General features: G+C 34.4%; 3 protein-coding genes across 5 annotated transcripts; 2 read left to right on the top strand and 1 right to left on the bottom strand.

The window, feature by feature from the left end:
* Nucleotides 1-650: 650 nt before the first annotated feature.
* Nucleotides 651-7,695, top strand: LOC107878617 (protein DJ-1 homolog A; the record flags this gene model as incomplete). The annotated part of the gene is given in 8 exon segments (XM_016725666.2): nt 651-808; nt 2,417-2,617; nt 4,479-4,628; nt 4,730-4,912; nt 5,712-5,792; nt 6,311-6,511; nt 6,588-6,728; nt 7,151-7,695. Coding segments are annotated over 8 exon segments (1,313 nt in total), but the record flags the coding sequence as incomplete, so codon positions are not given.
* A 4,647-nt stretch (nt 7,696-12,342) lies between these two features.
* On the top strand, nt 12,343-19,584 carry LOC107878619 (cold-responsive protein kinase 1). Of its 3 annotated transcripts, XM_016725671.2 has the most exons (8): nt 12,368-12,524; nt 13,410-13,548; nt 13,997-14,112; nt 14,193-14,403; nt 14,503-14,740; nt 16,418-16,568; nt 17,654-18,037; nt 19,112-19,584. In XM_016725671.2, the coding sequence occupies exons 2-7, from the start codon at nt 13,479-13,481 to the stop codon at nt 18,020-18,022; spliced, it is 1,155 nt and encodes a 384-aa protein (XP_016581157.2). In that variant the 5' UTR covers nt 12,368-12,524; nt 13,410-13,478; the 3' UTR covers nt 18,023-18,037; nt 19,112-19,584. The 3 variants fall into 3 exon arrangements, with proteins under 3 accessions (XP_016581156.2, XP_016581157.2, XP_047271535.1); XM_016725670.2 differs by lacking the exon at nt 19,112-19,584 and having other exon boundaries at nt 12,343-12,524; nt 17,654-18,317; XM_047415579.1 differs by lacking the exon at nt 19,112-19,584 and having other exon boundaries at nt 12,444-12,696; nt 17,654-18,317.
* On the bottom strand, nt 18,649-20,971 carry LOC107878618 (ABC transporter G family member 10-like). The gene has a single exon (XM_016725669.2). The coding sequence runs from the start codon at nt 20,681-20,683 to the stop codon at nt 18,821-18,823; it is 1,863 nt and encodes a 620-aa protein (XP_016581155.2). The 5' UTR covers nt 20,684-20,971; the 3' UTR covers nt 18,649-18,820.
* Nucleotides 20,972-21,950: the final 979 nt, after the last annotated feature.

Genomic DNA, 21,950 nt, shown 5'->3' on the forward strand with positions numbered 1-21,950 from the left:
TAGAAAATTCTCCCGAGTAGCTTCATTCTCAGTCATGGCTTCTGCTACTACTAAAAAGGTGCCTACCATCTATATCGCTCGCCAATTATTTTTCTCTTGTTTTGAAAAATGATTTGGATAAGAAACGAATTTAAAATTTGAAGTTTAGGTAGATAAATGATTTCAATTATAATAATAATTGAGTTTATAGTCAAATAATTGTGTGAAGTATGCTTCGATTGACAAATTTTAATTTAACAAGTTTTATTATTTTTGAATTAAATTTTAATATATTTTTGTCAATTTTCTTAACTGGCATGACATCTTTGAATGTGTGTCTCATTTTATTTAATAAATGTATCAGTTAATACAAAAAATGATAAAATTATATTAAAATTAAATTTCAAGCGTAACAAATTTAATCATAATTTGAGGTCAGGGATGGCCATCTCTAGATATTTTTAGTATGTAGACGTGTATTGTTTAGATTGTTCTCCAATTACCTTTTTTCCTATTTGATTTCACGGGAGTCGAATTCTTAATAAACATATAAATTCAAATGCGATAAGGTATGAAAGTAAAATATTCAACAACCATCCGAACAACGTGTAAATGCAATCTATCCATGTAATTAGCCGGCCAACTCGAGAGCGTCTCGAAAAAAAAAAAAATGGCAGCACTAATATTGCGACACCTCACTATCCCCTTTATAAAACTTCACCAAACCCCCCAAACTCACTCATTTTTCACTCTCTCCACTTTTCGCAAGACTAGAAAATTCTCTCGAGTAGCTTCATTTTCAGTCATGGCTTCTGCTGCTACTAAAAAGGTGCGTATTATCTATATCGCTAGCCAATTATTTTTCTCTCCTTTTGAAAAATGAATTTTGATCGGACAGAAATTTCAATATTTTGAAATTTATTGTTCATGAACCATTTCAAATGGATAAATAGCTAGCGGTTGGTCATAGATTTTGGATAAATCTTCAAATATCTGTTTCGCTCAAGTATCTTACTATTTTTGGTATTTTGGGACTTCCATTCACAGAATCTCGAATTGTTTTAGAGTAAAATGCATGTCTAAACACACTTCAAGTTCAAAAATCAGTATTTCAAATTGTACTTGAATTTTTAATTTCAAAATTTATTATATAGGTGTGTATTATCTAGATCGTTCTCCAATTTTTTTTATTTTTTTTTTCTCTTTTTGGAAAATGATTTTTGATCATAGATGAATTCAGAATTTGAAGTTTACGCATTATTCAAGTAGATATATAATAATAACTGAGTTCACAATCAGATATTTATTGTTATTTAGTATATAGGTGCGTCCTATCTAGATCCTTCTCCAAGTACTTTTTCATGTTTGATTTTCAGCTGAGACGAGTTTAGAGTTTGAAGTTTATGTATGATTTCAAGTAGATATAGTATAATAACTGTGTATCGATATTTAGTATATATATGTGTATTATTTAGATCGTTATCCAATTAGTAATTTTCAGCAAAGACGAATTCAGAATTTGATTGTTTACAGTTCCTGAACGATTTAACAGTTGAATATTTATAGATGTTTAGTATATATGTGTGTATTATCTAGATCGTTCTCCAATTACTTTTTTTTTTTTTGCTCGAGTTGCAAAATGATTTCGACAAAGGCGTATTTAGAATTTAAAGTTTAAAGATTACCGTGTCTGGATGATTTCAAGTAGATATATAAGAATAAGTGGACTCGTGGTCAAATATTTATAGATATTTAGTAGTATATAGTTGTGTATTATCTGTATCGTTCTCCAATTGCTTTATTCTCGTTTTGAAAAATGATTTTGACCGGAGACGAAATCAAAATTTGAAGTTCATGAATGATTTCAAGTAGATATATAATAATAACTGAGTTCACAGCTGGATGTTTATAGATATTTAGTGTATAGTTGTGTATTATCTAAACCATTCGCCAATTACTTTTTCTTTCTCTAATGAAAATGATTTTCACCAGAGATGAATTTAGAATTCGAGTTTATGGTTTTTGAAGCATTTCAAGTAGATATATAATAATAACAGAGTTCACAGTCAAATATTTAGAGATATTTAATATATAGGTGTGGATTATCTAGATTGTTCTCCAATTACTTTTTTCTCGTTTTGGAAAATCATTGACGTTTACATTTCCTCTGCGTTCACAATCAAATGTTTATAGATATTTAGTAAATAGTGTGTAGGTGTGTATTATCAAGATCCTTCTCCAATTACTTTTTCTTGTTTTGGAAAATGATTTTGATTAGAGACGAATTCAGAATTTGAAGTTTACCATTTCTGAACGATTTCAAGGAGATATGTGGTAATAACTTGGTTCATGGCCAAATATTTATAGATATTTAGTATATTTCTTAGTTTTTGGGTAGATGTGCCACTGGTTGTGACATACTTTTTGTTTGATATAGGTGTTGGTTCCGATAGCGAACGGGACAGAGCCGATTGAGGCTATAGCACCGATAGATATACTGAGGCGAGCTGGTGCAGAGGTTACTGTTGCTTCAATTGAGAATCAGCTTCAGATTGAAGTAATGTATGGAATTAAGATGGTTGCTGATGCTCTAATTTCGGATTGCACCAACACTGAATTCGACCTTATAGCGCTTCCGGTATGTTTGTTGTTCAAAGTTCACTAATTAGGGAAGAATCTGGGTGTCATAAATCATTTGTTTAGTTCCCTGGTATAACGCTCCGAATAGCTATTACGTGCATAATTTATGCTCTCCCCTCTCAGTTTATGTGTCTTAGTGTGATTGGACGCGGATAAGCTCTTTTGAGACGGCTCGTATTACTTGTCTGTTAATTCTTTTATCTGATATTTTGGTGGAAGACTTGAAGTATGGATTCTAGATAAAGTCCTCCTGAATTATAACTAATGTATGTTCATTTTTCCTCCCAAATAAGGGTAAGGTGTGTTGCATGCATGCTACCTTCCCCAGATTCCACTTTGTGGGACTACACTTAGGACCCTTTTGTCATAGATTTCCCAAGTAGTTTTTGAGAAAAAACTTGGCAAATAATGTTTGGACATATCCAAATTCCCAAATACTAGAAAAAAAACTACTATTTGGGCCAAATTCCATTTTTTGGGAACTTTTACAAGTGAAATGTGTTTCCCAAATACTATGGCCAAACACAGAGTGAAATTTCACCAAAAAATGACTTGCCAAAAATATTTTGGAATTTATGGCCAAACGCTAGCTTAGTATGCTGCTGCTGTTGTTGTTCATTGATATGTGATTCAGTTTTAGCAAGACCACTATGATCAGTTGTGTAAGAGCTCAGATGCTATGATTATTATTTTATCATGTCCATACTTGTGTGTATACCATTCATGAAAACTGTTAATTCAATTAAAGAGTTAAACAAGTATGCATTACCAGTGTTCTGGAATGCGAGCGCATCACCGCATTGATGCGATGTGATGCAAGGCTTTCCCACTGTGAGTAACTGATGCGAGGCTATTTAACAAATGCGGGCGCATAACCCTGTGATGCAAGATGCGAGCCGATGCGCTTGCATCGTGTTGATTTTATTTATGGGGCCATTTTTAAATTAAAAATAAGTCGGATCATTGTTGTATTCTCTTCTACGAATTTTTCGGGTTAGCTTTGAAGAGAGTCGTGACTTCACTGCTGCGACCTCTTTTCTTCTTCACTGAGATTTTATGGTAATTTTTCTTCATTCTCTGTTTTGCTGCTTTTCACTGCTGTGACTTCACTGGGTTTTTCCTCTTTTTCTTCTTCTTTTTTATCACTTCTGTTGTTCACTGCTGCGATCAGTTACTGTTTTGCTCTTTTTTCTTTCTCTGTTTTTCTTTTTCTTTTTCCCCGGTTTTTCACTTCTGGTCCTCGCTTTTTTTCTCCCTCTGATTTCGGTGATCAAGCGATTTTGGTGCGTCGTTTAAACTTTTGCTTATATATATTGTCTTTATTGTTGTTTATATAGTTGTTGTGGTCTTTTCAGTTATGACTTATGCTTGGATGCTATTTGGTCTTTTTCTTTTAAATAAATTGTGGTTCATTTCAGTGATGCGGTCGCGTCGCTTCACGCATCGCGTAATGTGTGATACGGAGCCTTGTCACTTTTTTGTGTATCACGCTTCCTTGAACACTGTGCATTACATTATCTTTGTTACTTTACTGAGGTTAAAAAAGACGTGCTAGAAGAAGTAAAGTGTTTAGGGTTGGGGGAACATAAGCGGCAAAAGAGGATGCCCACACAATTCTTGTCCATTTTGCAAACCTTTGTATTGGTCCTTTATAGTTGTATTGGTTAGTAGCTGGAAATGATGAATTTTGCAAGATGGATCTTTTCTTACATGTCCTGTCCCCTTTCCTGAGCCAACATGACGTATGATACTTAAATGTTTCTTGATACTGATCAAGTCTCATTCAGGGACGCTTGATGTTAGCCTTTTTAGTTATGATTCTTTTTTTTTTTTGAGTTAATATTTTCGCCATTCTGCAGGGAGGATTACCTGGTGCAGCCAACCTTGGGAACTGCAAAATTTTGGAAAGTATTGTTAAAAAGCAAGCTGAAAATGGAAAGTTTTATGCTGCAATATGTGCTGCTCCTGCGGTAGCACTTGGATCATGGGGGCTTTTGAAGGGGCTGAAGGTTAGCTCATGCCTTCTTTTCCTGCTTAAAATTCAAATATCTTTTTTTTCTTTTGAAGAAACAGAAAGCTAGAATTGTGTTTTCTCTTTGTTCTTTGATAGGCAACGTGTTATCCATCATTTATGGAGGAACTATCATCTCATGCCATTGCTATTGAGTCAAGAGTCCAAAAGGATGCGAAAGTTGTGACAAGTCGTGGACCGGGAACATCCATCGAGTTTGCTGTTGCATTGGTTGAGGAGTTGTATGGAAAAGAGAAGGCTAATGAAGTTTCTGTCCCACTGGTATATTTTCCGATCTCTTCCATTCGTTTTATCATAAAAGTGGAAGCAATGTCTTGGCATGACATGGGCCTTGTGTTGTAAACCTAAAATTTGGGATATTCAGGAATTGGGATTTGCATCTGTGTCTTATGTTAACATATGCTGAAACAAGCAAGTTGATTCCTTTCTCTTCTGTGAATGATTCTTTGTCGGAGGAGATAAACTAACTAAAACGTTAAAATGTATCCTACTATGCTGCAAAAGAAAAGAAGGTTTGTCTCTGAATATTTTATGTCATAGTTATGTGAACAAAGCTGCTGGGGAAACTGTGGGGGTTCAACTGTTGAACAATTGGCTGAAGGTTGGGTAGCAGAATGGCTTTATTCTTCGTAGAATCTGATCTTTTGGAGGAGAGTAGAGTGGTTATGACAAATAGTGTTGACAATAGAGCTCGGGCTTACCTTTGTTGATCTTGTATACAAGATCAAGATGCAAAATGCAACGTTGTGGCCTCATATCTTTTTCTCATCATCTATCAATTTGGCTTACTGAATCATCTTGCGCTGATGATTATTTTTATGTGTACAGTTGTTGAAATCAGTTCTTAGTTCATATTCTGGTATTGAATCTTTTGTTTGTTCATAGTCCATTTTCTGTCACCAAGTGTTCCGTGCATCCTGCTCTAAGTCAATGCTTTCTCTTAATTATTTTTGCTTTAGTATTGGAGACCTGTAGATGTTATTTTCGTTTTGCAGTTCTGTTGGTCCTGTATTTGCTTGGTGCCTTTTACTTATGAATTTTTGGGATTGTTCATATTCAGGTGATGCGCCCAAATCACAGTGAAGAATTTGTATTTGCGGAGCTTAATTCAGTAAATTGGACAGTCACAAGTAAGCCGCTGGTAAGATTTTTGGCTGAGGGTGCAGCTCTGTCAGTTTCTGTACAATCATATATGTACTTTACAGATTAATCATTTCTCTACAAGTGTTCCGCTTGGATTTTGCATATATTAAGATCTTCTGATATCATGTGTATGTTGATACATTTTTGATAAGGATGTATATGTTGATACATACATTGTTGAGCTGGTAAATGTCGTAGGGAAACTTTGTGTGTTATATATGCCAAAAGGCAGAGGATGGGGTATTATTCTATTGGCATCCATGTATAATCGCATTCCCAGGGTGAAGGGTTAGCAAACTTTTACGCAAACTATCATTAACAGATGTCTTTTTACCTTTGGAAGTAATAGCAGTGTCCTATTTCGTGGTAGAATGTTTAGCTTCTGAAGTAACAGCAATATGTTGTATTTATAGTATGTTATGAATTGTATTTTCGAGTTTTGGAGCTGAATCACCCCTATATTAATATTCAAGTTCGTAATATTCCCAAATTTATCTAGAGTTACTTGTTTGACAGATTCTTGTACCTATTGCAAATGGTTCCGAGGAAATGGAAGCTACTATTATTATTGATGTACTTCGGCGAGCAAACGCCCAAGTAGTAGTGGCATCTCTGGAAGATACATTGGAGATTGTTGCTTCCAGAAAAGTTAAACTAGTAGCAGATGTGCTCCTTGATGAAGCTGCTAAGCAGTCATACGATCTCATTGTCCTGCCTGTGAGTGCGATCCTCTGCAATACTGCTTCTAAAGCTCCTTGAAGTTCTTGTCTTACTGTAATAAACGAATATGCAGGGTGGTCTTGGTGGTGCCGAAGCATTTGCCAAGTCAGCAAAGTTAATTGACATGCTGAAGAAGCAGAGAGAATCAAGCAAACCATATGGAGCAATGTGTGCATCTCCAGCTCTAGTCCTAGAGCACCATGGACTGCTCAAGGTAAGAAGACATTCTCATGCTCTTGGATTTCGAAAGTTGAACTATTTCAGAGCAAGTGAATATCACCTCAACTCTCGAGTACTAATTTGTACAGTACCTTGGTTATCAGGATCAAAAGGCCTCGACTTAAAGGTCTTGATGGGCCTTAACCTTGTTGAGCTTAGGTTATCTTGGTTCATCTTCATAGTTTTAAAAGTAACAGCATTACATTATTAAATGTACAGGGGACTTGTTGTCCCAAGTCTTATAGCATAGGATGCTTTGCGTTACACTATTTATGCATTTGACTGCTTTATTTCTGATCTGTTAATTTGGCTCTGTTAGTTGACATGCATCATTTTACCCGCCCCAGACCCCACTTGGTGGGAACTCACTGGGTATGTTGTTGTTTTAGTTGACATGCATCATTTTTTGTCTCTCAGGGTAAGAAGGCTACTGCCTTTCCAGCTTTGTGTAATAAGCTCTCTGATCCAAGTGAAGCAGAAAACAGGGTGGTGGTTGATGGAAATCTCGTTACTAGCAGAGGACCAGGAACTACCATGGAATTTGCACTGGCCATTGCAGATAAGTTTATTGGGCGCAAGGAAACATTAGAGCTAGCAAAGGCTCTGGTTTTCTAAGTATTATAACTTTATGGCCGGTGTCTTCAGTCTTTAGCATCATGTAGACCCCCATAGTTGTAAACCTGTGGTATAATAAACTTTGCCATCAGTGTGCACTTAAAATCTATGAAGTTGGTGTTGGTTGAGCTGCGTACGAATTTGTCAGTCGTGCTTGCTAATTTCCTAGTCAATTCGATGGCTTTTTATAGTTGGTCCAAAGGTATATGCTACTATTAGTCAAATGAGCTTGAAAGCTGTAGTTGTCGTCAAGTGCACCCATCTTCGAAACCAAACAGGCTATAAAGGATGTACATCATTTGATGATGTTCTACAAATAGGTTCAATAAATTCCTTTTGAATGTTGATTAACGTGTATGGTTGCATTCTTCTGTGGACTGAGTTCTGAAATGGACTTTTGTTGATGTGGATTGCACTTGGTTATTGTGTTGATTAAAAAGGTATTGATTCTTTCATTAAAATATGCATATGTCCTACCATGTTTTTTAAGTGTAGGATGTAGAGAAGACCTTAGATTATTCAAAGTCTTCAAAGAAAGGAAAACTTGTGTGTGTTAATGAATTTCTTTGTAGTTTCATGGCACCACTAACTAGGACCTACTTCACTGTTATTGACTCCAAACTGGCCCCAATTATAGCCTTTCCACTTATAGTCTCCTTTATTAACCCCCCACCTCCAATTAAAAAAAAAGAAACCTTTTTGATAAAGGAGTAATTATAAGCAATGTTGTGTCAAAAAGGTTTAAGCATGCTCATAGCTCATAATGTCCATTGCCACTTTTATCAGTGTAGAGATATTCTGAATAGACTTTATTTACGGAAGAAGTTGACATTCATCGAACTAAGAAAATAATTTGATCATTATAAAGTTTGATTTTCTTATTGAGTATTGTTATAATATTTGTAACCACTTGTGGTTTAGGTCGGCAACATGTCAATTGGCAAATATACATATACAAGAGGGAGATACTTGAGCAACTTGGTGTCCATGTGTTAATAATTTCCATTGAAGATTACTTAGAATTATATGATTTGCATACAAGGCTAACGGTTTGTGTACTCTTCCTTTTGGAATCATTAAACGAAAATTACACGAGTTACACTGTTACTTCTCACCGTGGAGCAAAATATTTTCTACCAAATACAATTTTATTCATCAAAACTTTTAATTAAGGACGAAGAAATACTTACTGCCAAATTTTTTTCAATAGCTACATTGAGAATTCTTTTAGCTAGATTTGAGTTCATGGAATCATTCAAGTTTTTCTTGTACGATGTCAAGTTTGACAAGTTGACATCACATTTGCTTATATCATGTTGAATTATTCAAGCCAAAGAACGTATCAACTAATTACAATCTACTCCTTTCGTCTCATATTAGTTGTCAAGATTAGTATACTAACATGTTTGACCATGAAATCAAAAATATATTTACTTTATTTGGTATTTTTATGGTTGAAAATAAAGTTGAAGTTGTGTTTGGTTATAGTATTTTGGAAATTGCACATTTTTGAAGTTAAAAAATAAAAGTGAAAATGAAATTTTAAAAATTTATAGTTTTATGAAAATTGGATTGTTTTATGAAAATAAAAAAAACATTTTTTTAAAAAAATAAATCTAAAAAAGTGAATCCAAAAATAGTGAAAACATATCTTGAGGTGTTTTTCAAAAATTCAAATATTATGGAAACGTATTTTGAAACCTTAATGGTCAAATAAATATTTCAAAATAAAGTGAAAACATATTTTGAAATATTGAAAATAATATTCATGGCCAAATGCCTATTTATTGGAGTTGTATTTGGAACAAAGTGAAAAATAAATCGAAAAAAAAAGAAGAAAAAAACTCTCATGGCCAAACCGACTTAGGCCCCGTTTAGCCATGAAAATAATAAAATTTTAAAGTTGAACCTGAAGCTAGAGCTGAAGTTAGAGTTGCTGTTGTGTTTGACCATGAATTTAAATTGCGTTTATTTTTAAAATTTTGTGAGAAAAATAAGAGTGAGATTAGTGAAAACAAGTTCCAAAATAATTTTTACTAAAGTAAATATTTTTTATGGCCAAATACTGCTATAGTGTTGCTCTTAAATAAAATGACAATTTATTGGAGAAAAATACTAATAAGGTAGTAATTTATTTATTTATAAATTAAGGATATATTTATGTAAAAGAAATGTGACAACTAATTTAAAATAAAGACACTTATTAGAGCTGATCAAGTGATCGATTAGGAAAAAGCAACCCTTATCACCTTTCGGGGAAAAATTATACCATTTATAAATAATTAATATTATTTTTATGTATCTCTAGTAGGTGTTGAACCCCTTTAACGAGGCTTTCTTCAAATTCCACTTCTGAAAAAAGTAGTATGAAAATAGATGATTTATGATTCTTTAAGGCTATGTAAAAGAAAAGGTCAAAACTAATATAAGACGCAAAAAATAACTGAAAATCAAGTCAACGATGAATTAGAAAAAAGAACATGGGAAAACAGATGATATTCGAGTGTGAATGTATTTATTGAAGCATGGTCTATGTTATAACACTGAATTTACTTCTGACTTTAAAAAAAAATAAAAAAAAAATCAAAGAATGACTCACTCAACCTTTTTTTAATCTTGAATGAATTATGCTTCAAGCATGGGGAAATCCATTTTGTCATTTTACGTTTGCACAATTTTGTCTAAATATATGGAAATATGCATTTTCTCAAAAATCTCCATTTCAACATTGTCAAAATATTTTAACTTTATTTTGTTTAATATGTTCCATAGATTTAAGGAAAAAAACTACTCCCTCCGTTCCAAATCATTCGTCCCAAAATTTTTATTTTACTTGTCTTTTTTCATTAATCAAGAAGAAACAATTTTTTTTTTTTTTTTTTCATATTTTACCCTTTGTATTAATTACTTTTTCTTCCAATTAAAATGTAAACATTATTTAATAGGGGTACTATTGTAACTAATCATGTTATTAATTATTTTCTTAATCAATGTGTCATCTCAATTTGGGATGGATAATTTAAAACGGAGGAAGTATTAGGTAATTAAGTAAATTATAAAAAAATAAACAAAAAAAAATTAAACTTTGGTAAGAGTAAGAATGATGATTAAAGAGAATAATTGGTAATCTTATAGAAAGAAGCGTTTTTTATGAATTGTTTATTTTAAGTATTCATTTATTAAACTCATATAAGTGAATGAGTTGAATCGCCATCCATTATTTAATCAATCTTTACCTCATTCATCTCAATTTAATTAAGACATGTTTTTAAAAGTCTAATAAGTTTATATTTATTAATTCAAGTTTTAATTTAGTCTATTTAATCATTTCAAATTCAACTCAATATATTTATTTTACGCCTTTTAAAGTTTTTTTTGCCTATTATATTGTGGTGTTCAATAAAATATGTTGCAATACAATTTCATTACTTAGTACGTAGTATTTGTTCTTCTTAAAATTTGAACGCTAGTCATTAAAGGGGAGATGTGTTGGTATGTATGTTTTTATTATGATATTTTTGATATAATGTAATTGAGAATTTTTTTGGAAATCATAAAAAAAAATTGTAATCGCTATCTTCTTTGTGTGCTCAGGTGAATTCACCTCTTTGGAATCACTCTTAGATCATACAGAAAACGTAAGGTGCACTAACCAAATCTAGCGCGCTAAGCGCGATCAAAAAAATATTAACAAGAAGAATCAATTTTTTACCACCTTATGAGATACTGCTATTACATCAATTAGTAATTTTTTCACTGCTCATTATGTATTTTTTTTTTTTTTTAAAAAATTGTGTTTTCTTTTGTGCCATAAAGAAAGAATAGTGGATAGAATTTTGTCATTTGTAGCCTAACCTTATCTTTTTCTGCTGTATTATTCCATTACATATATTACTTTTTTTTTAAAAAAAAATATATATCGAAAAAGTGGGTTAACAATTTTGAACTATTTGTTGAGAGATTAGCTGGAAAAAAAAAAAGAGGGAAGAAATTAGGTGAAAAACTTTTCTCATGATAGGGGAAAAAAAATAGAAAATCAATACTATACCAAAAAGTTAAAAGTAGTTTTTTCATGCAAAATATATTGCTTGAGAATGTGATAAAAATGAAACCGTAAAAAATAATATTAATCAAATTTATTATTTTAGTAATAAATGAACAATAATAACATACTCAATGTAATTTCATAAAATTGAATCCGAAATGATTCAAATTAAGTTTTTTCATTGATGAAGCCTTAAATATTAAAAATTACATAAATACACAACTTATGTTTCTAATATTACAAAAATTTTTAACTCCCTAAATATATTATAAAAATCCCAATATATACACAGAATGCTATGTATATATCAATTATGTTATGTATATCAACAGCGAGAGAGAATAAAATAATTAAAAAAATAGAAGAAAAGATTTGATCTTTATATTATTTATACTTCAAATAAAAAAAAGCACACAAGGACCCATCTATGTAATCATCATCAAGTCAAGACTGCTAATTTATCTCGTGATAAAAAAAAATCTTATTATTATAATAGTAATTATTTCGACTTTTTGCTGATGTTTACATTTATCCATATTTTCCACGTACAAAATAAAAGACGCAATTGATTTATTCTGTTTTTAAAGCTAGATGGATATTTCTAAAATCTTGCTAATGACGTGTTAACATAATAACAAAGGCCTACTATTCTATTAATACGGTGGAATACTAAATAGTCTTTTATCCTTAATCAGATTTTGATTAGATAATAATGTACGTTTTATACAAGTTTTCGCGAGGATAGAGCCATTTTTCAAATTCAAAAAATTTGAATACACCTCTTTATCAGAAAATTATAATATTTTTACCTGATTAAATATATATATATATATATATATATATAATTATATATATGTTTGCTTCGTCACTATAAATCTTAGTTCGTATATTTTATTAATAAAAATTCTAAAATTTTATACTTTAATATGAGATTTTTTTGATTTGAAATTTGATAATCTAGTTAATATGGATATCAATGAGCATATGTAAATAAAATAAAATAAATAAATGGCCTGCAATTCTTTCCCAACAGTTTTAAAAAAGTAATCATCAACCAAACTCATCTTTTTCCACAGTCAAAACAAAAAACCCTCTCTCTACAATTTCTTCTTCTGCTGCTTGCTTCAACAAGTACGTAATTCAAATTTTTACCTCCTTCTTTTGAATTTTCTCTGCTTTTATTGAGCTAAATTTAGCTTCTTTTTCGTTTCCCCTTTTAAAATAAGCTAAATTTCAGCTCTTTTACTTAGAAAATTAGTTTTCTGGTAGATATTTATGCTTTTTGATTGATCAATTTAACCAGGTTAGTGTTTTCTGTATCAGGTTTAGTTCTTTTGAAGCTTTGGATTTTTATAGCTGTAATTGTTTATTTGTACTTTGTTGTCATGTTATCTTTGATTCTTGGAAATGGGTGTCTAGAATTTCTTTTTAAGTTTATAAAATTGATGGATTTATTGGTTCACTGCTTGTTGTTTTTACCCTCAGCATCTTATATTATCGCTGTTGCCCACCTTTTCTGTTGTTGTTGTTGTTGTTGTTGTTTGTGATTGTTGCTGTTGCCCACCTTTCACTGTTTGTTCAGGTGAGGGTCACTTGAAAACAACCTTATGTTGGTAGGACTCTTCAAAAATGGCAATTATTTTGGAGAATTCGACATGGGTGCGACAATATTTTTGGAGAGTCCGAGCAACTTAGGACGAAAGTCCGTGTATACTCTATCCTCTCCAGACCCCACTCGTGGGATTACGTTGGGTTTTTTGTTGTTGTTGTTGTTGTTGTTGTTAGTAGTGATGAAAATGTAGCTCATGAGCAGTAGGTTCAAAACAATGCGTGTTTGAAAATCTTTTTTGGGTTTGATATAGCGGAGATATAGGTTTTATTTCTTGTTTGTTTCGTTTTTGGGGTAGAATTCAGGTGCAAGATGTAAGCTTTTGTGCATTATGTGCCATATCTGTAACAGTGTTAAAGGGAGCTAAGTTTTGGAAGTTTTAACATGTTGGTTTTGTTATGTCACAGGCTTGGCAGCGGAGTTCCTTTTTCTTTGCATTAATCCTTCTTTCCAGTGCGACAGCAAAAGTGGTGGGAATGAGTTGTTTTGGTTGCTTTGGAGGGAGAGCATCTGCCCCCCACAACCATGTAGCAGAAATTGATGAAGGTTGAAATTTCAACTTTTTCTCAGCTCTCACTTCTATTACTTGTAACTGTTGCCAGGTTCTATAGCAGTATAGCATACTTGAGCAGGTTGTAACAATTAGGATTCTTTGTTCTTCTTAAGCATGGAAAGGCATTGCCTATTTCATAAATGATCTCTCAATAACGATTTAAGTTGTTGTGGTCTAGTGGTCAATGAAGTGGGGGGAGAACCATGAGGTCTCATGTTCAAATTTCAATTGAGGCCAAAAATCAGTAAGTGCGCACTTCTCATCTGCCTCATTGGTGGGCAGAATTACCCGGTACCTGCACTGGTGGGACGTAGCAGGTAGTAGGTGGAATAATTGAAGTGCATGCAAGTTGGTCCAGTTACCACTGTCATAAAAATGATTCAACTTGTTGCTATCATTCAAGACATATTAAGGTTTCTCACTAAATTTGAATTGTTCCAGAAATTTCCACCATTGAGAATGCAAGGGTGTACAGCTACAATGAATTGCGGGCAGCAACCGAAGATTTTTGCTCTATAAACAAAATAGGGAAAGGAGGGTTTGGTTCGGTCTACAAGGTATTTTGTTATCTATAAAAAGATCTTTCGCTTTTGCAATTCCATTCAATTAATAAGCTAACTTTATATTCTGTCGTTAGGGAAAGCTAAGAGATGGAAAAATGGCTGCTATTAAGGTACTTTCTGTTGAATCAAAACAAGGTGTGAAGGAGTTTTTGACAGAAATAAAGGTGATCTCAAGTATAGAACATGAAAACCTGGTGAAGTTGTATGGCTGTTGTGCGGAAGGGGATCATAGAATATTGGTGTATAACTACCTGGAAAATAATAGTCTTTCCCAAACTCTGCTCGGTGAGTTGAAGTCTTTTGTCATTATTATTTTTAACTTTTCCTTTTCCTTCTCTTTGGTTTGTACTTGTGGCATGGATACTGAAGTTTGCTTACTCACAGGTGGTTCTCATAGTAGTCTCCATTTTAGCTGGAAAACACGAACTAAAATATGCATTGGTGTTGCACGAGGACTTGCATTCCTCCACGAAGAAGTTCAGCCTTATATAGTTCATAGAGACATTAAAGCAAGTAACATCCTTCTCGACAGAGACCTGACCCCAAAAATTTCTGATTTTGGTCTTGCTAAGCTTATTCCAGCTGATTTGACCCATGTTAGCACTCGTGTGGCAGGAACTCTGTAAGTTTACGTATTCTTATGCTTTCTTATCTTCTTAAGCAAATATCTCTTGGTGAAATTAGAGGTTACGAATTAAAATGAGAAGCCATTCAGAAATGATCAGGAATATTCTGAGGTAAAAATTATTAAAGAACAAAATGATGACTCGTTGGTATCATTTTTTTCCTATTCATATAGTTCTCCTTTTTGCTTTATTATAAACAAGGTCAACTTTTGATGGGGTGGGCAATGAATAGAGTGGTCCACTTGGTTGAATTGATTTTGATGGTGTAATGTGGAAGAAGGGTTTGGTTTGCCTAGATTGGCATCTAAAATATTTAATGTGGTGTATTATCGAAACCTCAATACCTTTTGGCATAAAGTAGTACAAAGTATGGCAGTCAGATACCAATACCAGATCTGGAAAATTACCTATTTCAGTCTTAGTTCAACACATAGATTCTTCCTTTAGTGTGGATAATGGTTCGTCCAGATCAGAAAAACCATGAGAGTGGTGTTTTCATACTTTTGTTTTTCACACTGGTTACTATCATCTTTTTCCTATTCATAGTGCTCCTGTTTTTGCTTATATCCCACAGATGAAGCTTCCATGTCTAGGAATACGATTTCTCTCGTCTAAGCTATTGGAATTTGATATTTTAGTTTGCACTTGACACTAACTTCTTTCTGTTTTTCCTAATTCTAGCCTTGATCTGCAAGAGGTCAAGCATGCTGCTCATCTCATAGTCTTTCTTTCCCCATCTTGTCCTTGATAATTTTCCTTGGCTTTTATTCTTGTAATAGAGCAAAGAGTTTCAGTTGCATTTAATTTTTGCGCTGCTCTTTTCTCGAGGAGTTATCACTGAGGCTGTTTAGCGTGTGTGTTAGTTCAGGGATAGTTCCGCTAATGTGAATAACTTCATTATCTTCAAAAGTTAGCTGTTTGAACTCAAGATGGTAAGATACTCTAAAAATGTCCAATGCCTGGAGTTGGGTAGTGTATTTGACTTGAGCTTGATACAGTTTGTTCTAGTTTTCTTTGCAGTATAAAAACGGGCTTATTTTGAGATGGTCTTAGGATCAATTGGTGCTTGGCAAATTGTATACAGATTATGGAGCTGGGAGTATAATGGATGATGATATCAATGAAATAATGTATTTATTGTCAACTTGGTTCTTCACACTTTTATTTGATGTTTAATTTAATTTTGTAATGTCAAAGCGTCTTGTGCTCCTTCGTAACACTTGTTCCTCCTAAATTGAGGAATTTTCTATCTTGAGTTGCTATATTTTGTCAGTCTAATTTAGTAGAACGAGGGGTTAATGACACAACTTGGTGGTAGTAGTTTAAATTGCAAGAAAAAAGAATATCGAATATTTTTTCCCAGCACCTTTTGAGACAACGATGCTTTGTTTTTTTTTTAAGTCTGTTCCATTCACATGCAGGTGGTGTAGTTGACTATTTATAGGCTCTCATTCTTTCCATTTTATAGCTGTCTCTTTCCTTTTGTCTACCTACTTCTTTTGTTCACATCTACATGCCCCCATCTCTATATTTTCTCCTTCCTGATCCTGATCTAGCAATGTTGCAAAAGAAAATGTAGAAAGGCTATTGATGTATATTCAGCTAAAGCTGGACACAGCATATCATTATTTACTTGTTTATCGTATAAGTTGTAACGTGCTTATTTATTGTAGAGGTTATTTGGCCCCTGAATATGCAATGAGAGGACAGTTGACACGGAAAGCAGATGTATACAGTTTTGGGATTCTCCTTATGGAAATCGTTAGTGGAAGATGCAACACAAACAAGCGGTTACCTGTTGAGGAACAATATCTTCTTGAGCGGGTAAGGAGTTGCTTTTAACATTATTCTGTTTCTGTAGGATCCCCACCACCTTTCGACCGAAAATATCTTAGATCATTATTGTTTCTATACATTAATAAATATGAGGGATGTATGGCCATTGGTTTCTTGACTGCTCATAGTACACGATGGGAAGATCAGCTCGAGTTGTTAAATTATTTGGTCAACAACATACCCAGTATAATCCCACTCAGTGGGGTCTAGTCTAGGGAGGGTAAAGTACACGCAGTCTGTATGTACCACTACCTCAGAGTGAGGTAGAGAGAGAGGCTGTTTCCGATAGGACCCCCGGCTCAAGACAAAAACAATCTAAACAAAAACATAATATGAGAACAAGAAACAATAGGTAGTACAAAATAACAGATTATAATAGAAATAAGACTACTACAAAGTAATACTACACTCGAACTATCGGAAACAACACACATCATCAAAACCCTAAGACCAAAACACTATAAACTAAATCCGGCGACTACTGGCACAAATAACAAAACAAAGCACACTTACCTACTAGTTAGGACACACTCCTATCTATTAACCATCTACCTTAATTCGCGTCCTCCACACCTTCCTATCTAGGGTCATGTCCTTGGTAAGCTGTAAATGCTCCATGGCATGTCTAATCACCTCCCTCCAATATTTGTTCGGTCTTCCTCAACCTCGCTTCGCGCATCCTCTTCCACCAAAGCCACTCCCACCTTGTTCATGTTAAATTATTTGGTCATTGCTTTAAAAAGTATTAATCTGACGCTCTCTTTGCATGGTTACAACATTCTTATTTGCGCTTCTGCAGACTTCATCTTAACCTTCTGAAATGGCAATTGACATGGTCCAAGCAGCTTATATAGTTCTATGCCCATCCAATCCATTGTTTGTTAATTGTTTTTCTCAAGCGGGCTTATCAATATACTTTAAGATGATAATTGTTTTCTTTAGAACAGAAAGAAGATATAAATTTCGACTGTTGATGGTACAAACTTCAATCCAACCATTGAAATGGAATTCAGATCGAAAATAGATATAGGAGGGTTGTATACATGTATTACATACAATAACTTGATGTGCAGGCATGGAGACTGTTCAAGAAGGGGGACATCATTCAATTGGTAGATGCATTATTGGGAGACAAGTTCAATGTTGATGAGGCGTGCATATTCCTGAAGGTATCTCTCTTATGCACCCAAGTCCTGCCCAAGAGCCGACCATCAATGTCCACTGTGGTGAAATTGCTGACTGGTGAGATGGAAGTGCATGAAGAAGAGATATCTGAGCCAGGCATGTTATCAGATCTAGTGAATCTCAGGAATCAGAAAAATACATCAACAGACTCGCTATCTGCTGGCTCAGGGAAACAAGTTGATTCCTCGTCATGTGCAAACACAGCAACGACACATGGAACTATGACTTTCACTACAATAGAAGACCGAAATAGCTGAGCTAAACGCAGCATGGTAATATACACGTCCTTGTCTGTCATCCTTTTTATCTGTGAGTTTATTACTTGGTAGGATTTTTCTTTGTAGCGTGTGAATTAGGAGTTTTTTTCTTTTCACTTCATTTATATTCTAAGCTGTAAATATGGCCTGGAATTCCTTATAATTAGACTAGGTAGTTGACAATTCATTGAGACTTTTCCTTTTCTTCTTTCTATTCAATTTCAAGTACATGTTGCAATTGTACCACGAGAGAATTTTTCTTGGAAATACAAGTATTTGTAAGCATATTTCTTCACATGGAACTTACAGTATTGGTGTGCAGAGTACGCTGCAAATGGCTTGAACAAATTCTCCATGCACATCATTTATTATCTTGCCATACTATTTATATGATCACCTGCATCATTTGTTATCTTATCATAGCATTCACATGGTCACCAGCAGTACACACTAACTCTCCCTATCCCTGAAGGCTATGTTGCTCGGACTCTTCAAAACTGATGTTTCACCCATGTTGGATCCTCCAAAAAATTACACTACTTTTTGGAGGATCGATACACCTTATGTCACCTTTTGAAAAGTCCAAGCAACATAGCCTAAAGGGCATTGAGGACATGGATAGTGAATGACAGAGAATATAACATGGGTCGGAGAACTTTTATTTCATATGAACTCTGAACATGAAAAATTAATAATCACCTCAATGACTAATCCATCTTCTTACATCTACTTACCCAATCAATTTAATCATCAGAATAAGAAGAAAACGAATACTGTAACAAGACAAGAATGAAAAGCCTAATTTCTGGTTCTGTAACATCTGCACCATAAAATTAGATAACAGAGAACTCTGTAACCCAAGATGAAACACAGCATCACAGCTAAGTTGTTCCATTTCTGTGATTCCTTAAGGTCTTGCTGTCTCAAGAAGTCGGTCGCGAACAGCTTGCATTCTCCTCTTTCACTTTCTAAACATCTTTTCCCTCCCTTGCCTCCATACTCATTTATCAAGAAGCACTCGAACGGGTACTTGAACAGACTTAGGTAGTGCATGAAGATCCAGTAACTAGGTATCTTCTCTTTTGACAGGAAATAGCCTGAGAATAGGAAGAAAGACCCCATCAAGCCAGCAATAATAGATGTTCCCATGATGAAGTTTGGGACAAGCGCACTGAAACATGCTGTAAAAGAATTTGACATTAAGACAACCATCCAAACCACCATGGAAAAATAGAGGAACCCATCCATGTTTCGCCTCAGACCAACGAGCCAGTAAACCGGGACACTGTAGAGAAGGCCAACCATTAAGAGGAAAGGAAGGAAGACAAATGTGTTTGCCACAACATAAGAGGATACTCTGTATGCTCCTCTTGAAGTCTCCCTCATAAAGATGGTTCTCTCTTGTAAGAAGATTGGTAAGCCTTCTGTCATAGTGGAGAGCAAGAACGTTAGACTGAACGCGAAGAATCCTAGTCTAGTTTGTAAAGCAACCTGCCCTAGATTGTTGTCAACATTCATGAATATTGACCCCAATATAAAGCCTGCTGCTAATGCTTGTATTATTCTGGTTGCAAAAAGTTGCTTGGTTCTGAATATGTTCTTGCAAAATCTTCCTCCTAGTATTAAAATCTCCTCAATGTGAGAATTTGAGTAGGAAGGACACTTCTCTACCATGTCATTGTGGTTGGAAACTTTAAATCCCTCATCATCTTTCCTTGGACTTTCCTTCTTTTCGCCCTGATCCTTGAGGTGGAAATGGATATTGGGAGTTTCAGAAGTTTGAATGACAATGCTGCCTGTGACATCAATGGCAAATTCAAGCACATTGATGTGGGGTGGAATCGGGAGACCCGAAAACTTGATCCTCTCTTCTAGGTACTTCAATGAACCATTGTGAAGAACACACCCATTCGAGAGCAAAACAAGTCGATCAAACAGTTCAAGAATTCGAAAACCAGGTTGGTGGATAGTCAAGACAATTGTCTTGCCTTGATGAGCCACCATCACTTGAAGAAGTGATATAACATGAAGTGCTGATGCTGAATCCAGCCCAGAAGTTGGCTCATCAATGAGAATCACAGCAGGATCATGTACTAACTCAACTCCAATCGACACCCTACGCCTTTCACCACCTGAAATTCCCCTGTTTGATCCTCCCCCAACTCTTGCACCAGCTACCTTTTCCAAACCAAGCTCCTTGATTAGCACTCCAACTCTATTTGCGGCCTCTTTTTTCCCACCTTGTAGCCTCAGAAGAGCACTATACATGAGTGTTTCTTCAACTGTGAGCAGGGGAAACAAGGCATCTTCTTGTGTGACATACCCCGATATTCTCCGAAAACACTTGGCATTGACTGGATGGCCATTAAGTAGTACCTCTCCAATAACCGTTGTTGGTGATATTTTCCCTGCAAGAATCTCTAGCAGTGTTGTTTTTCCAGCCCCACTAGGACCAGCAATAGCTGTTATCTCTCCTGGCCTTGCTTCACAATTCACATCCTTTATGATGAACTTCTGAGGTTTCTTAGGATTCTTGCAGCAATAAATCCAACTGAACTCATCATATAAACTAGGGAGTGCATAGGAAAGATTTCTTGTTTCTATGTTATATGGAACTTTCTTCCGGTCTCTATAATCCGGTGTCGTGACCGGAAGTTCCATAGTAGAATGAGATGAAAAGAGGGTGGAGAATCAAAATCTAGGAAAGGTGAGAAGAAGACAAGAGGAGATGAGCTAACACACCAACCATAATAGTCTCTTGTGTAATATTTGTATGTGGAGAAAATAAAGTTTAAAAAGGAGCTTTCTTGAACTTTTTGGCTTTGCCAAAAACTTCTTCTTGTTGGTTACTAGAAGTAATGAAGTTTTTTGGTGAATGGAAGCTAATGTGTTTGAAGCATAAAGGAGAAAAGTGAGGTTTCTTGATTGTGTTTAGTCTTGCAGGTAAACTGCATTGTTGACCATGCAGCCTCTTTCTTGGTTACATATTTAGATTCTTCTCTACCTGCCAGCTCTATTGTTTCTACCTATCTCCATTCTAATGTTTTATTTTTATTTTCCACCTGGTGTTAATTAATCGTATTGAAGCCTGATTAAATTTGGAGCGCAGAGAAAATACTCCTTAATGAAGGTGGCTTTATCAAAGGCGGAGCCATGCCTTAGGTGAAGGGTGGTCTGGTGTGGCTCCGGTACACACCCTTTGCTAGAAAATTATATCGTGTATAGAGATTAAATATTAGTTATTATGAGTTTATGTTTAATTTTTCACTCTTTGCCAAATTCATGGTTCTGCTACTCACTCGATGCCTAAATCGGCTCAAACCCGAGACCATCGGTTAAAAATGAATAAATAATTACTACTCCATCACAACCTTGTTGGTTGACACTTCATTCCATTTACACTATTGTCCATGATTTTTTAATCATAAATATTAGTAAAGTTACTGCCAGGATTCAAGTTTTGAAAACAATCTCCGGCAGAAATGCAAGGTAAGATTGCATACAATACACCTTTGTGATGGGATCCTTCTCCAGACTCTGCACATAGCGGGAGCTTTAATGCACTGAGTTGTCCTTTACTCTAATTTTATTTTATTTTAAACTATGGATATCAAAATAAAAGTAAATACTTATCTCCGGCTCGCATTTACACTAACTCAATAAATACACGACACATGAACCATTAATTAATGCACATACTTGCTTATTTTATGATTTAAGAAAATAAATTGTATAATTTGGTATAAATATGAGATTGATATAAGTTTCCACAGAGGATTAATCGATTCAATCTACACCATTGTAATTTGTTCTTCTAACCATCAACATTTAAGAATACATAAAAGAAAAGGGCAGATTCAACATATTTAAATAGTTTATATCATTATCTAGGTATAACTTAAATGAATATTTTTCTATTATGAGTCTG

The sequence above is a fragment of the Capsicum annuum genome, chromosome 7, assembly GCF_002878395.1.
Source record: "Capsicum annuum cultivar UCD-10X-F1 chromosome 7, UCD10Xv1.1, whole genome shotgun sequence".
Classification (NCBI taxonomy): Eukaryota; Viridiplantae; Streptophyta; class Magnoliopsida; order Solanales; family Solanaceae; genus Capsicum; species Capsicum annuum.

Excerpts from the sequence above, each read along its gene's own strand:
- LOC107878619 (XM_016725670.2), top strand. The coding sequence starts at position 13,479 with ATGAGTTGTTTTGGTTGCTTTGGAGGGAGAGCATCTGCCCCCCACAAC. Across the intron at positions 14,404-14,502 it reads TCTTTCCCAAACTCTGCTCG|GTGGTTCTCATAGTAGTCTC; the intron begins GTGAGTTGAAGT and ends GCTTACTCACAG. Across the intron at positions 14,741-16,417 it reads ACTCGTGTGGCAGGAACTCT|AGGTTATTTGGCCCCTGAAT; the intron begins GTAAGTTTACGT and ends TATTTATTGTAG.
- LOC107878618 (XM_016725669.2), bottom strand. The coding sequence starts at position 20,683 with ATGGAACTTCCGGTCACGACACCGGATTATAGAGACCGGAAGAAAGTT.